This window comes from Anopheles coluzzii, chromosome 2, assembly GCF_943734685.1.
Source record: "Anopheles coluzzii chromosome 2, AcolN3, whole genome shotgun sequence".
Taxonomy (NCBI): Eukaryota; Metazoa; Arthropoda; class Insecta; order Diptera; family Culicidae; genus Anopheles; species Anopheles coluzzii.
In genome coordinates this window covers 44,559,139-44,573,583 of record NC_064670.1, presented here as the reverse complement: position 1 = coordinate 44,573,583, position 14,445 = coordinate 44,559,139, and the positions used below count along the sequence as shown (strand labels likewise).

General features: G+C 39.8%; 1 protein-coding gene across 12 annotated transcripts in view; it reads left to right on the top strand.

The window, feature by feature from the left end:
* Positions 1–12,997, top strand: part of LOC120952783 (C-terminal-binding protein) — a 46,689-nt gene extending 33,692 nt beyond the window's left edge. For 5 of the 12 annotated variants that reach the window (XM_040372277.2, XM_040372278.2, XM_040372279.2 and 2 more), the window contains exons 2-8: positions 2,352–3,070; positions 3,172–3,477; positions 3,570–3,830; positions 3,937–4,077; positions 5,056–5,263; positions 6,153–6,326; positions 7,536–10,300. In XM_040372277.2, the coding sequence (XP_040228211.1) occupies positions 2,888–3,070; positions 3,172–3,477; positions 3,570–3,830; positions 3,937–4,077; positions 5,056–5,263; positions 6,153–6,326; positions 7,536–7,543 (1,281 nt within the window). In that variant the 5' untranslated portion in view covers positions 2,352–2,887 and the 3' untranslated portion in view covers positions 7,544–10,300. The other 7 variants (XM_040372283.2, XM_040372284.2, XM_040372286.2 and 4 more) reach the window with 7 other exon arrangements.
* The last annotated feature ends 1,448 nt before the right edge of the window (positions 12,998–14,445 follow it).

The window sequence follows — 14,445 nt, the reverse complement described above, 5'->3', positions numbered from 1 at the left end:
CAAGGATAATGGTTGCAAAATGGTATTCCATTCTCTGTGTGTGTGTCGTTGTTATAAGCAGTGGCGCATATCGTCTATGGTTTTTTTTTCTAGTTCCTGGTAACACTTTTTGCAAAACTCTTATCCTACCCACTTCCATGAACGCCCCTCACCCCATTGGTACCATTAATACCACTGGAAGTGTGGAGCAAGTTTCAGCTTTAAGTTTTAACTTCTTTCGGTCGTTCTGTTACAGCGCGGAGATTAAGGCGAGAGCAGCAGTTTTTAGTATGAGATTGTTTCCTTCCGTAAAAGCGAAGGGGCGGCGTATAGGTGGGAAGGGGTTGTTGTTATGAAGTTTAATATCTTTAATATGTATTATATGCGTCGTTGCTTTTACGTTGGAAAGTATTTTCTCCCTTTGCCCAGAGGATTCAGTAGACGCTGCTGTCCCAGCTTTAAAGATGCTGAAAAATATACTTATTCCACGAGTGGTCGTTGTGTGCCTTAAATTATCTTTCTGTCCATGATGTTGTTGTTTTAATTTTCCTAATTAATACTTACAAAAATACCACCCACGGCATTATTATCTTTCCCATTTTTATTCTTCCTTTTTACGTTTTCGTAACATGAAAAGCGAAATTAATTAATATGAAACTTAGTTTGGCGAGAGAACGTTCCATCCCCAGTCGCCATCCCCCTCTCACGGATTTCATTTGTTTTCGTTTTTGCAAAACTTTTCCACTTGACCGAATAACTCGCTTGATCGAACTTTCGGGAGCAGCGCAAAATCTCTGCACAACATCGTTTGTTTCTTGTTTTTCAATTTTATTAACTATGGAAACAAACTTCTCCCACATCCGTGCAGTTGCTCCTCTCATCACACACACGTCCTCCTCGTACCTTTCGTTTTATTTCTCCACGTGCCGATGGTTTTTCCTGGCTGGTATGCCTCCAACCAGCGACTCATGCGAAAGCAGGCGGAACATGGCGGGCAAACGGATCTAGCAAGGACACGAAGCATCATTTTGCTGCTGCTGCCGCTCTTCTTCCGTCCTGCGGATGCCGCCTTGTGCTGTGTTCGTTGCAACCATCTTGTCGGTGAGGTATTTTGCCTTAAAACGTGGCTACTGCGGCTCGGCACTTCCCTTGCCACCTACCGCTGGGTCTCCTTTTTTGTGTTTGTACACTGGCTCTCCGCACAACGGTTGCCCAAGAACCCGGGAGCTTGTAAATTAATTACATTTTAATTAAAACTTTTCGTTTTATTGTACAATCTCCGCGTCGTGCTGCCCCGCAATTCCCGGCGACTCTCACTACACACTTCTCGCCCTGTGTTCGCCTTCGATTGCACTCTGTACCAACTTGTGCTTTCGATCACCAACCGGGAACTGTGAAGTTTCCTGCCCCTTTCCCTGTTGATTGTTGTGTGTGTGTGTTGTTTCGGCCGCTTGAAGTCGCTACTGTGGTGCACGTTGGTTTCATAAAACTTTGGAGGCTTTTTTCCTGTGTTAACCTTGTGACTTAGGACTTATTTGTATTGGGTACGGGCGGGGTGGCAATGTTATCTCTTTCTCACCCGGCCTTTTTCGCCCGGCTCGGGTGTAACTCATCGAAACTTCTTGCCACACACATTAGCGTGGGAAGAGGAAAGTTTCGCCACGCTGCGCCCTAGACATGGCGAAGTAAATATGCTGAAGGGTGGCGTCAAAGAAGAGTTGTGACCTTTTTTTTTGAAAATTGTTTGATTTGTGTTGAAGACACAGAGGGGAGGTATGAGGGTTGGGCGGGGGCGGGTGGTGAGTGAAGAAATGTACGCTAAAGTGTCCTAATTGTATGACAAGAAATGCGAAAGATTTAAGATGGACAAAGTTACATCCGCTGGGTGGAGGGAAAACTTGGCAAGAAACGCAAACTCTAGACGTGCAAACGGAGAGGAAAACAAACTTTTCTGTTCGATGTGATGATGGCATTCTACTTTTCTGCAACAACTTTTCCCCTCGCCTTTCATAGAGAGGCTGGGGCAATGGGAAAATGAGAAAAGTTAGTGATTAAGTTGGCTTTTTTTTGTTCCTTCGCGCTCTCCCTGTCTCTGTTGAGATCGTTACATCAGACACCGTTACTAATAATAGTTATCTTTTTTTATCTTTCATTGCAGGTTGTAATTTCTCGTCATCATTCCGTCATTACTGCGCGACAATCGTTAATGCTGCATAAAAAGACACTTTGTTTATTATGAAATGTTTGGAATTAAGTTATTTGTGAGCTTCCGTTGAATGATTGTTTTTTTGATTTCAAGTTCTATTTCTTATTACTATTAAAGAGGAACGGGAATAATAATTAAAATTCGTTCTATCCTTTTTTTTAAACAGTTAAATCAGCAAATGTATATGGTGTTTTATTTCAATATTCGTCCAAAGTGTGCTCAAGAACTTGCGTGGGCTACTACTGTATGATCGGTAGAAAGGTAAAACAGCAACAAATAAAATAAACTGTGCATGTGTGTCTGTGTGAGTGCGGGAAAACAGTGTGAAAAGAAGTAGTGTGAGAGTGTGAAAACCACGTGCGCGCTGTGGCGTATACTAATTTCCAGCTACTTGGAGCTTCACATCAAGAACTGCCAGAAATTTGCAAGTCTTGGTTTGTGTGTTGAGTGCTGTGCGGAATCTTAAACAGCAACGCGCGCCTAGTGTGTGAGAGTGTTGGAACAATAAAATTACACAGGAATTAGTTCCTGTGTTGGCGTGAGCGTGTGTGCTGCGTGCGGCTGAACTGATCGGGACAGAAGGAAGGAGCAGGAGCCGGACGTTGATCGGCGATTCTTGGCGAGCTCGGAACACGGAAGTGAAAAACAGACGCACAAACCGAGCCGAACGTTTGGCCGGGAAGAGCGTTGGTTGGAACAACAATGATGCCGAAACGATCACGTCTGGGTGACGTCCGCGGGCCAATTTCGAACGGACCGATGCAATCGCGCCCGCTGGTCGCTCTTCTCGATGGGCGCGACTGTTCGATCGAGATGCCCATACTGAAGGATGTGGCCACGGTTGCATTCTGCGATGCACAGAGCACATCAGAGATTCATGAAAAAGTAAGCCGAAAATCGTGTGCTCTGGCGCGCTGCCCGCGCCTTAACCGTCGTTTTGGTGTGCAGTCGATTAACTTGCTGTTTTCTTTGTCCCATCCTATCAGGTATTAAACGAAGCCGTAGGCGCACTGATGTGGCACACAATCATTCTGACGAAGGAGGATCTGGAAAAGTTCAAAGCCCTCCGGATAATCGTCCGGATTGGAAGCGGAGTCGATAACATTGACGTGAAGGCGGCCGGTGAGCTCGGTATCGCCGTCTGCAATGTGCCCGGCTATGGCGTCGAGGAGGTTGCCGACACGACCATGTGCTTGATCCTGAACCTGTACCGGCGGACCTACTGGTTGGCGAACATGGTGCGAGAAGGCAAGAAATTTACTGGCCCGGAACAGGTGCGAGATGCAGCGCAGGTAGGTGTTTTTGTTTTGGCGGTGAAGTTGGGAGCATCGGCAAACGTTGCGAACACTTGCGATAATCGTTTCGTTCGTCCGTTCGATTTCAGGGATGTGCCAGAATACGCGGTGACACACTTGGGTTGGTCGGACTGGGACGCATTGGCAGTGCGGTTGCGCTGCGAGCAAAAGTATTCGGCTTCAATGTGAGCTTCTACGATCCGTACCTGCCCGATGGTATCGAGAAATCGCTCGGACTCAACCGCGTCTACACCCTGCAGGAACTGCTGTTCCACTCCGATTGCGTCTCGTTGCACTGTACATTAAACGAGCATAATCATCATCTTATCAATGAGTTTACGATTAAACAGGTACAGTCTACGGTGAAGAGAATCGCCTAGAAACGCACGTTGGCACGTTGGGGGTTTTGTTGTTGTTGTTATTCTTTCCTTAATAATACCTATTCTTATCTTTTAGATGAGACCCGGTGCATTCCTGGTAAATACGGCACGCGGTGGCCTGGTGGATGACGAGGCGCTTGCCGTCGCACTGAAGCAGGGTCGCATCCGGGCGGCAGCACTAGACGTTCATGAGAATGAGCCATACAATGTATTTCAGGTTTATTCTACTACTTATACTATCTTTTTTCTCTATACACCGTTTGTGTTGATGCTATTGTTTTTGTTAGTCGATTCATGCATTTCGCTTCATTCATTGCATATTACCCTCATTCTCATACCAGATTACGAAAGGGGCAACTCTATTTGCAAGGACAATCAGTCCATTACGTTGTTATTATTGATAGTTAGGAGATCATTGGAGATGTGCTCATAGAGGAGATCATTGGAGATTCTCAGTTACCTCTACTGTATACACTCATTTAACATTCAGTGGCTTAGAACTAATAATATGAATCACAAATATCCAGAATTGAAAATATCATTCAGTCTTCCACCTTCAAATTCGTATTATGATCGTAGATAAACTTTCTTCATATCTTTTAAGGAATTTAAATGTTATTTGAGAGTTTGAGAGTTTAAGCAAAGCTACTAACCTTACGGCTATCGAGTTACACGGCTTAATATGATCATACGAATATTTAAAATTGTCGAAATTTAATTTAAAAACCAAAAACATCAACATACAATACACAAACGCGCTTTACTAACAATAATTCCGGCTAGGGCATCATTTCTCATTTGCATACTAACACCTCAAAACAAATCCTTTTGATGCGATGGTTACTTACGCCAGATACTTGGTACATGTCATACCAGCAACGCGTAATGGTGAGCCACTGGAATGTTTTTAGTTCCTGGTATAACATAACTCCACTCAAACATGCATCGTTAGAGGTAACCAAGCATGGAAAGGATTAGCATGGTAGCGAACCACAAAACCACTAATGATTTCTTCTCATTCGCGTATCGCGAGGGTAGAGAATTCATTAGAAAACTTAAAAATTGTTTCTAACGTTTTTGTTGATGTTTTCTCTCTTTTTATACACGTAATGCACACGAAATGGTCACCATTCGAACAATCGATCGTCTGTTACAAATATGAAATATGATTAACGCGGAACTTAAACAATGGCAGGGTGCCCTGAAAGATGCCCCTAACCTGCTCTGTACGCCACACGCTGCCTTCTACAGCGAAGCGGCCACGACGGAACTGCGCGAGATGGCGGCGAGCGAAATCCGACGGGCAATCATTGGCAATATACCGGAGTGTCTCCGGAACTGTGTGAACAAGGAGTACTTCCTGCGTTCCTCGACGGGCGGTGGTGCCGGCGGATACTCAGAAGGTTAGTAGTCACAGGTTGTCCGATTTGTTGTTTGTTGTTTTCTGTTTGTTGTCGTTGTCGTTACGCTGTCTTTACTCCGATACACAATACGAACTCACACTATCTCTCATACTCTATTGCCGATGATATAATATCAGGATCACTCACCCATACATAGAGACACACACATACACATACACACACAAACTCACACATACAGGGACACATTTTTCTGGGGTATTATTTATCCCGGAATCGATCACAATTATCGATCACAGTCATAGCCTTCCCCACAGTCCAACACAATCACATCTATACACACAACCACACAAACATACGCACTTTAAAGTTGCTTATATACTTAACACACCCTCTTGTGTTACCTCACCTTCTTTTTACAATTGAGCAAACTACGACTGAAAATGTTTCAACTGAATTGTGAAACAAGTCGTAGTGTGTGTTTTCTGCTGCGCGCGCGTATCTTTCTTTGAATGTTTCAACTAAAACAAATTGAAAAAAAAAAACCATGCAACAGAAAAATGATTTAGCATTCTCATACTTCCAATTCGATTCTTCTCGATAAATACCACTTTCACCAACCAACCAACCACGACCACAACCACCACAACAACAACCTAAACTGTTTCCTCAAATGCCAATCCCACCACAGTAAAACGATGATTAACAAAACGATAAGAAAAACTATCGTAGTGATATGTTGTTCATTGTCATGCTTTTAGTTTCTAAACGAATCAAACTTTAACTTTAGCTATGTTTACTAAAAACAAAAAGACAGTACATTATTGAAAACAAAATCTATCTATTTAATTTAAATTAAAAAAAAAAAACAAAACCCCATATACGCAGAAAAGTGAAATAATAATTTACAAATCAAGAAAAAAACTTATAGCTGGTATAAATGGCGGCTATTATTCAGGTGGATTACAGCAAGCCCATAGTACAACACCGCTCGAGGCACCACACAGTGCAGGATCGCATGCGCCACCCAGCGGCGGCGGTCCCCCGCCACCGCCCGTTGCCGTAATACCGCCTGTTTCCGCTGTTACAGCGCCACCACCACAAGGTATTATACCACCTCCTCCCATTTCCGAAACTACTACTGCAACTGCTGTCCAATATCGACACCACCACCACGACCGCCGGAAACCAACTTCCCTCATCACTCTCTCTGTCAATCATGCTATCCTAGCTGAGCTAAAATGATGCATAATCAAACAACTGAACTTGTTGATTAATACGACATACGGAGCAGACCTTAATAATGGTCGTAAATTATGCGAGCACAAGAATATATGTTTCACATTATTGACTCTGCACTCGCTTGCCGTTACCATGTTCAAGGGGTTAATCGCTTAACTTCCTTACGCACTCGCAATGATATTGTTTCTCTTATCCCGATATTATCTTCAATTTATTTTTAATAGTTCATTTATATGTCTCTGTTTGTGTGTAAATTGGATATTGTTATTTTATAACCAACTTTTTTTATTGATTAATTCAATCAACAATAATCGTGATTTTTACTGGGCGGACTGAATGATCAGTTGTTCAGTTTTCTAATTGCTATTTGTTGTGGTATTACAAACAGTTGAAATTGATTTTATGTGATGCTTCGTTCTTTTAAATTACCGCCTATCTCTTACACATGTACTTCAAACAGTATTAGGGAAATGCCATAAGCCCTCATGGCGTGTAGTTTCATTTGAAATAGTTCGAGTAGTACTTTTTTTACAAATGATTTTGATTTCCATTTGCGTAGCGCTATACTCAAAATAATTAGGACTAGTTGCTGTGATATGATACGCTAGAACGAACAGATGCATTTTCTCTACATTCGTTCCTATTGGTGTCCACCTATTGCTCGTATTTAGTATGCTGTGAAGTATTTATGTCTTCCTTGTCCTCGTCTTCATTATCCTTAACTCTTAACCCCCTGAATCTAATGTTTTGCAACACTCTTGTTCACACAATTATCAGTTGATTAAACTTTGCCCCCTTTGTGAACAAAATTCATCCATGCGGGTTCCTACTCCGTGTGTGCTGGTGAACGAAAATGGACTGTCGGTTGTTGTTTTTAAATCTCTTTTTGTGTTTACATACACCTAACTCTTACTAATCGGTACGTTCTCTATCCATTTATCCTCTTTTTTCCGCATCCGCATCCAATTTTTCGCTGCGATTCGATCTACTACCTACTCTACCACCACCTGTACGCGTCGAATTACACAAAAAAAACTAAAACTAAACCAAACAATATGCACAAAACCAACAGCCTCTTAGTGCCCCAGATCCAAGTAATCATCATTCGGTTAAGCCGGAACCATCAGAAGTACATTAGTTTTTATCATAATGAAAATAATATTAAATATACATATGTACGCTGCTACTATCTTTACAATTGTAACAACAAGAAGCAAAACGTAAAAGAAAAGAAAAAAGAAATTTACCCTAAAACCCCATGTTGTACACAGTTACATACCACCAAGAGGCAAGAGAAATAGAAGGACAGAAATAGGCGTACACAAACAAAAACAACAACAACAAAACTCTGGCACTCCGCAATGTCACGACCATCCAGTACTAGAAGTCCCCAAAATATGGCAGATTATATATGTAAAACAAATGCAGAGAAGAAGAGGAAACACGTGACGACTACCCCCTTTGTAATCAGCTGTAGAAAAACGCATAAGAATTATAAAACATAAATATATATATAATGAATTCTTAGACCGACAGAACCTAATGCAAAGCAGAGAAGGATAAATAGGGTAGAGTGCAAACTTCAATCCAATAAAATACAATAAAAATACACACAGAAGATACGCAAACAAACAAAGGAACACGAAACAACAGATACAACATCATGCAGCAAGTTAAAAAAGGATCATAAATTGAATAATAGTCGGGTGTGTGTGTGTGTGTGGGCGCATGCGAAGGTGTATTAATTTACTTTCTTTTATTTGACAAAACAAAATGTGAAGTATAATTCTTATAAATAAAGCAAGCGGTTGAGATATAAAGTACTAAATGAAAACGTTGAAAATAAGGAAAAAAGCAAGCACTAGTTATGGTATGTAAGGAAGGATTTTATTTTTTATTGTTTAATGTGCTTTTTTGTCCTTGACAAAAAAAGAAAATGTGAAAGGTGAAATACAATGTGTACGAAAAATTAGAATAAATTAAGAGTAGAAAAGAAGGAACATGCTATTAAACAAACTACTAACTAGCCTGCAGACTTTCATACAGACCAACACAAACATCAACACTAATAGGGCCCGTATAGCAACACCCTTTTCTCCTTTCCACGAAGAAGGAAGAAAGCATAACACAGTCCCTAAACATCCCTCCCCTCCTTAATCACAAACCCCAAGAGCCAATACACAACACGAGCATCCATACATACAATCACATAAATACACAGTTAAAAGTAAAACAGAACACTCACACCAAACACACTTAAACATGTGCATATACACATTCGGAGGTAGGTAAGGTATGAATTATGGGAAAAGCGAGAATTAATGTGTAATTGATAATAATAATTGATAATAATTATAAAAGAGGAGATGCAACACTTGCTGTAACACTGTAAATGCACATCAGTGCAAGAGGCCCGATAAGGCAAGAAGAGCATAAATGAGATCACAGGAAAACAGAGGAAGAGGAGAAAAAACACAAGAGTGCAAATGCATTGCAAAACCAGCTGACAGATTGGCGTTACAGCAATGCATTAAAAACAACATGAGGGTTAAAATAATTACGATGAGTTTTTGCTTTGCCCTTCAATAATGATGTAATAAACTGTCCCTTGTTGTTACATACTTGAATGGAGCAGATAGAAGCACGAAGGAGAATGCTTAGTTAATCACATTCATATGTTTGACACACATACACGCATTGGTCTAACAACAATAGACGGCAAAAGCACCACCAACTATTCTCTAGCGGTTAAAAGCATCAGTGCGCCCTCCACCCTTACTCGAAGATCAATGAGTTAAAGAAGAGAGCGACACGTATGAAATACAAACAAATAAGTTAGAATGATTGTAAATGAGTGAGGTGCGCGCCGTAGTGTAAAACAGGTTGAAATGATAAGCTTTGTATGAAATGAATAGAAGGATGATCATGTGAGTGAAGCTGCGAAACATGTCTAATTGTTGTTTGCGCATGCAGGTGACTATCGCGATCGATAGAGCCTCGTCCTTATTGTGTCGTCGTCTTGATCGTGAAAAGGTAGATAAATCATGCCAGCAAACTATGGGACAAAGCTGTAACAAATGTCCCTTCCAAGATCATTCGTAATTGTTAACAACAGGAGAAAACACACAAACACAAACATGTTTGTGGCATGAAGAAAGAGGACAGAATGTGATGTGGTGTTATGCCCAGCAACGTTTTCCTTCTATGTTTCCCATTCTTGCATATGCGTTTCTGGCGTAGGAGAAGCAAAAGGGGTGCAAAAAATGTTTAATTTTTGGTTCCACGTTTGCAATAATCGAGTGCCGCTAAATTCCATTATGAATGATAAAGTGTGTTGTGTCCGTACGCGTGGATGAAACCTGACCGTAACACTCGCACACTACTTCTGCACAGACACTATTATTTAGTAGAAACTCTTTGTTTACGTACGTCTGGCCTTAGAACAAAACTAAACGTGTTTTTCTGTTTGTCCTTTCCCTGCGAAGGTGTGTGGGAGGGAGGGAGCAAGTTAGTGTTTAGAAGCAGTGAGGTAAAAAAGAAAACAAACAAAACCATAGCAATCGGGTGATTTGTGTATTAAACCCACAGATACAATAAGCAGCAGCATCAGAAGCGTTAGGAAACAACAGGAAAAGGCGAATACACCAAAACCTGTACACATAAATAGCAAGATAGTTGCAGAAAAAACACACACACAAACAATATGCTTCTTTTTAAATTGTTTTTAATTTTCAATAAGTTTTTCGGATCAGAATAATACACAGCGGCTTCATTTGTCAAAAAACAAAAAAAAAAACAATAAAAGTAATTCTTGACGAACACGTGCTATGTGTGAAATCTGGTGGACTTTTCTTTCTGTTTACGGGAACGAGAAAGAGAAAGTAAAATCTCGGGAAAGCGAGAGAAACAGAAGATGCGATGCGGTGATACCTGTGAATATAGAGATGGTTGCGCATCGGACTCTTATCCTGCTTGCTCTCCTTACGATCGAGATGTAAGATGAACACTAACGGAAGGCATCTCTTAACATCATCATGATCATCATCGGGTTGGATGGAAGGAATGCTGGACCACATATTAGGAGGAACGGATTATGATGCAACGGTGGTGCAGTGGTATGCTGTCATTGGGAAACGACTATTGCCGTGATACCTTCTTGAGCTGCATATTTTTTTTGCCTTGTACACGTTTACCCATTCGAGCACTAATTACTAATTGGTTGGTTTATATAGCATAACTTAAAACGTTACAGATTCGATTTATTCCCATCTTCCCTACACACGAACACACGTACACATACACACAAACACTCGCACGTACATACACATGCACAAATAATACATACAGACACAAGTAATGGTTGATGTGAAAACTTTCGACAATTTTCCTTATTATTTTCTTCTCAAAATGCATTGTTATTATGGGAAACATTCTCTGAAACAAACACTACTCTGCTACCATTTGCGCCCGCATTCGTGCCATACCTATCCTTCTACAACCCCGTTTTACACAAACGTATCTGATCTTTCAATGTATGTATCTGTTTTCTCAACGTTTCGAAGCCATATTGCCACAGCGCACTACTGAGGAGTAAAGCTTACAACAGAGGACACACACATCTTCATGACCAGCCAAAATCATGCACATGTGTTGTTCGTAAAAATGGACGTTGGACAGTTTTAAGCCGGATAGAAGAGCAGGCGTATTATTCGAAGTTCTCTCGAATCGAAGGAACCATGGCAAAACAGAAACAACAACAACTATTCGGGTTTGTTTTAAGATGAAAAGAGATAGAAAATAGGAAAGAAGATGAAGAATAATTTGCAGAGAAAATATTAAAAGTAATTGTGAATCCATCTTACAGATAAAAGATTTCAGATTTTAGAGATTTTCAAATTTTGAGGGACAAAAATAGATTGAAAACAAAGGGACTGTCAAAATTTTTATTTAATTTCGATATATTTGGATAATTGATTGATAATTGATAATTCGAAGGGTTGCAGATTAGGAGGAGTTTACTGTAAGCAAGATTAAACCGATCGCTTTGATAGATTAGACGCATGTATAACGTCCTATCAGCTCCAGAAGAAATGTTATCTTTATCTTAGAACCTTTTTTTCGTCACAATTGGATGGAGATTTTTACAGAAAACATCTTAAAACGCGAGGATTATTGTTTGTAAAATGTATGTAAAGCTTTGATACTCTTCTTGCGTTTAGTTATCTATTGTTTGAAAAATGAGTAGTACGAGGATTACTTTTGTGAGATTCCCCTGGCATTTTCATTGTTTTTTGTTCGGCTCTTGAACGAGAAAGATGTGTCTAATTTACCATCTTCACTGACGATGTAGACTTCACTTTTAACAATCTTGATTTATTTGCTATGAGACGATTACGGGATTATATAAGCCTCTATGGGCATTTACTAGACTTTCTTGCATCACGTTACCGTGTAGTCAATCCATGCTACCGAGAGTGGTCCGGATGGGAGTTGCACCGGAATTCACATGGACCGGGGGTTGCGAAATACTAAACAAACACAAACAGCCTATAAAAGCGACAACAAAACATAACTACTTTCAACAAACGGGCAACACATCAAACAATAATGCATGCTAATATATACTACCTTTTCTTTTACATCTTCTTCTGTTATTCTCTGCTATCTTATCCTACCCGTCGGACACGTTATACACATTTTCATACAACAAACAACACAAACCCACCCACACGTACAACACATGCAACACACTTACATTATAAAACAAAAGTTCTCACCGAAAACAATCATACTCGAACTGTATCAGCAGAAGAAGAGTATCATAAGAAGCAACGATAGATCCAACAACTGGTATAATGTGAAACTTTCTTCAACTTTCCTCCCTTCAGAAATGGCTGCAAAACTGTTAGCGGGAACTACATGATTCGATTAATGAAAGATATAACAAAAAAAACCAGGAATTACAAACAAGCAATCTCAATTGCAAACAAAAACAAAAATTAAACAGAACAAAACAGCAACAACAACAACAACAGCAACAGCAGCAGCTGCAGCATTAAAAGTCAACAATTGTGTGTGGCTTCTAGGTGGGCAAAATGACGACGAAGAAATGAGAAAGAAAAGGGAAAAGGATATAATATGCAAAGGAAAAGCTAGCAACTACAGGAGGAAAGACTCGCAAACAAAGGGAGAGATTATGAATTACAAATGGGGAGTAGGAGGATAGAGCCCCCCCCCCCATCCCTCCTGCCAAGAGAGAGAGAGAGTAGGGTGCGAGGAAGTAAAAACGTTTGCCTGTTAGAAATGTGCAGACCGGCGAGCATAAATTCTAAAATACAAATTGCAAATTGTTCTACAAGTGACACATGAGGAATCTTAAGAAGGAAAAAGAGAAGAAAATACAAACATTCACAAACAACAGAAGTAAAAGCGATAAAAAACGAGGACATAAATACAAAATTTAAGGAATCTAAGGAACAAGTGGACGCAAAAGCGATGTGAAATAACTTGAAATAAATAGAAAAAAAAGTAAAACGATTATGTTTTTATTTTTATTACGTATAACAACACTATTTGGAAGCAATAGTTGAGAAAGAAGGGTTCATGGGGGAGTGGGGGGGGGGGGGGTCGGTTTATCTACATGTTATACTGTCTTATGTATTCCTCTGTTTCTTTCATAAGTCGGCATTTATTAAATATGCAAAGACGGATATTTAAACTGGGACAAAACTGTTTTACCTTTATTTTGTTGCTTTCATTTCTGTTTCCCTTTCCCTCTCTTGTTTACGGAGCCCCCTGTATGAGTTTTTGGTTGATTTCTTCGAAAGAGTTATTAAGCCATATGTGAAGGAAGATTACATAAGGAGAAAACGGGAGGCTATTGATTAATATTTGATAATAATCCTGGTCAAGAGCATGTTTCCGCTTTTTGTCTTATGTTTTACATGCATTCATTACTAAATTGGTTCCATTTGCTGCCACCACAAATCATTGCTTATAATAAGATGACTGTTTTATCATTTCTTTTCTAAGCTATCCGCGCTGTATGATTAACTTTTCTTATCTTATGTTTTATTTGTTTGCTAGCTTTCTTTCCCTTTATTACTTATGAATTTTCTTTGTTAGTTTTATTACTTTTTATATGGCACATGTTACTTTATTCTTCTCTCTCTCTTACTTTTCTTTCCCTTTTTTGTTTTTTGCTTACTCGATACCACTATTAACCATGTCATTTAACGCACTATCGTTCCACTATCATGTCACTTTGTTACTATCTGTTGTTCTTGTTTATTTCAACCAGTAAAATTAAAACTCAATCTGCATTTTTTAGTAGGGTGTGTATTCGACAACACTTTGTTTTAACTGTCGCGTAAGATAGAAAACATCCGCAACAATAACTTCCGGCGCTCAATGCACACATACACACACAAAAAAATCCAATCCAAAAAGGCATTTTGAATGCACCGCAGCAGTGTGTGTTACTAGTAGTGCACTTGCTTATCTTTTGGGCCTATTCTTTTATGCTTTATTTTTGCTGTATTTATTGTCATCCGAGCAAGGAAAATATTCCCCGTCGACTTTTATTGTGCCTGGTATTGTTTTTGCCATTGCTATTTGTTGTTTGGTAAATGCTGTTCTATTTCCATAGTATTTCCATTTCTTTTCGCTATCAAAAACAGTGTCCGAAATTTACGCTTCATTTCCAACACCTTTTCAAGTACTGTTGGTAATATCCAGTATGAGTTGTTGTATGTAACTATGAAGAGCTAGAGTTGGATAAGTGCACTCTTTGTGTATATGTGTGGGTGTGTGCTGAGTACGGACACGAGATAAAAATGGTATATATTATGTGTAGTTTGAGCGAAATGTTGTTTTTGAGGTATTAAGAAGAGTGATTGATTGATTGATCGTTTGCTAGAGTTTGATTAACAAGAGTAGAAAGTAAGAAAAGGATGAAGAGACGGTGGGGAACATTGAATGCA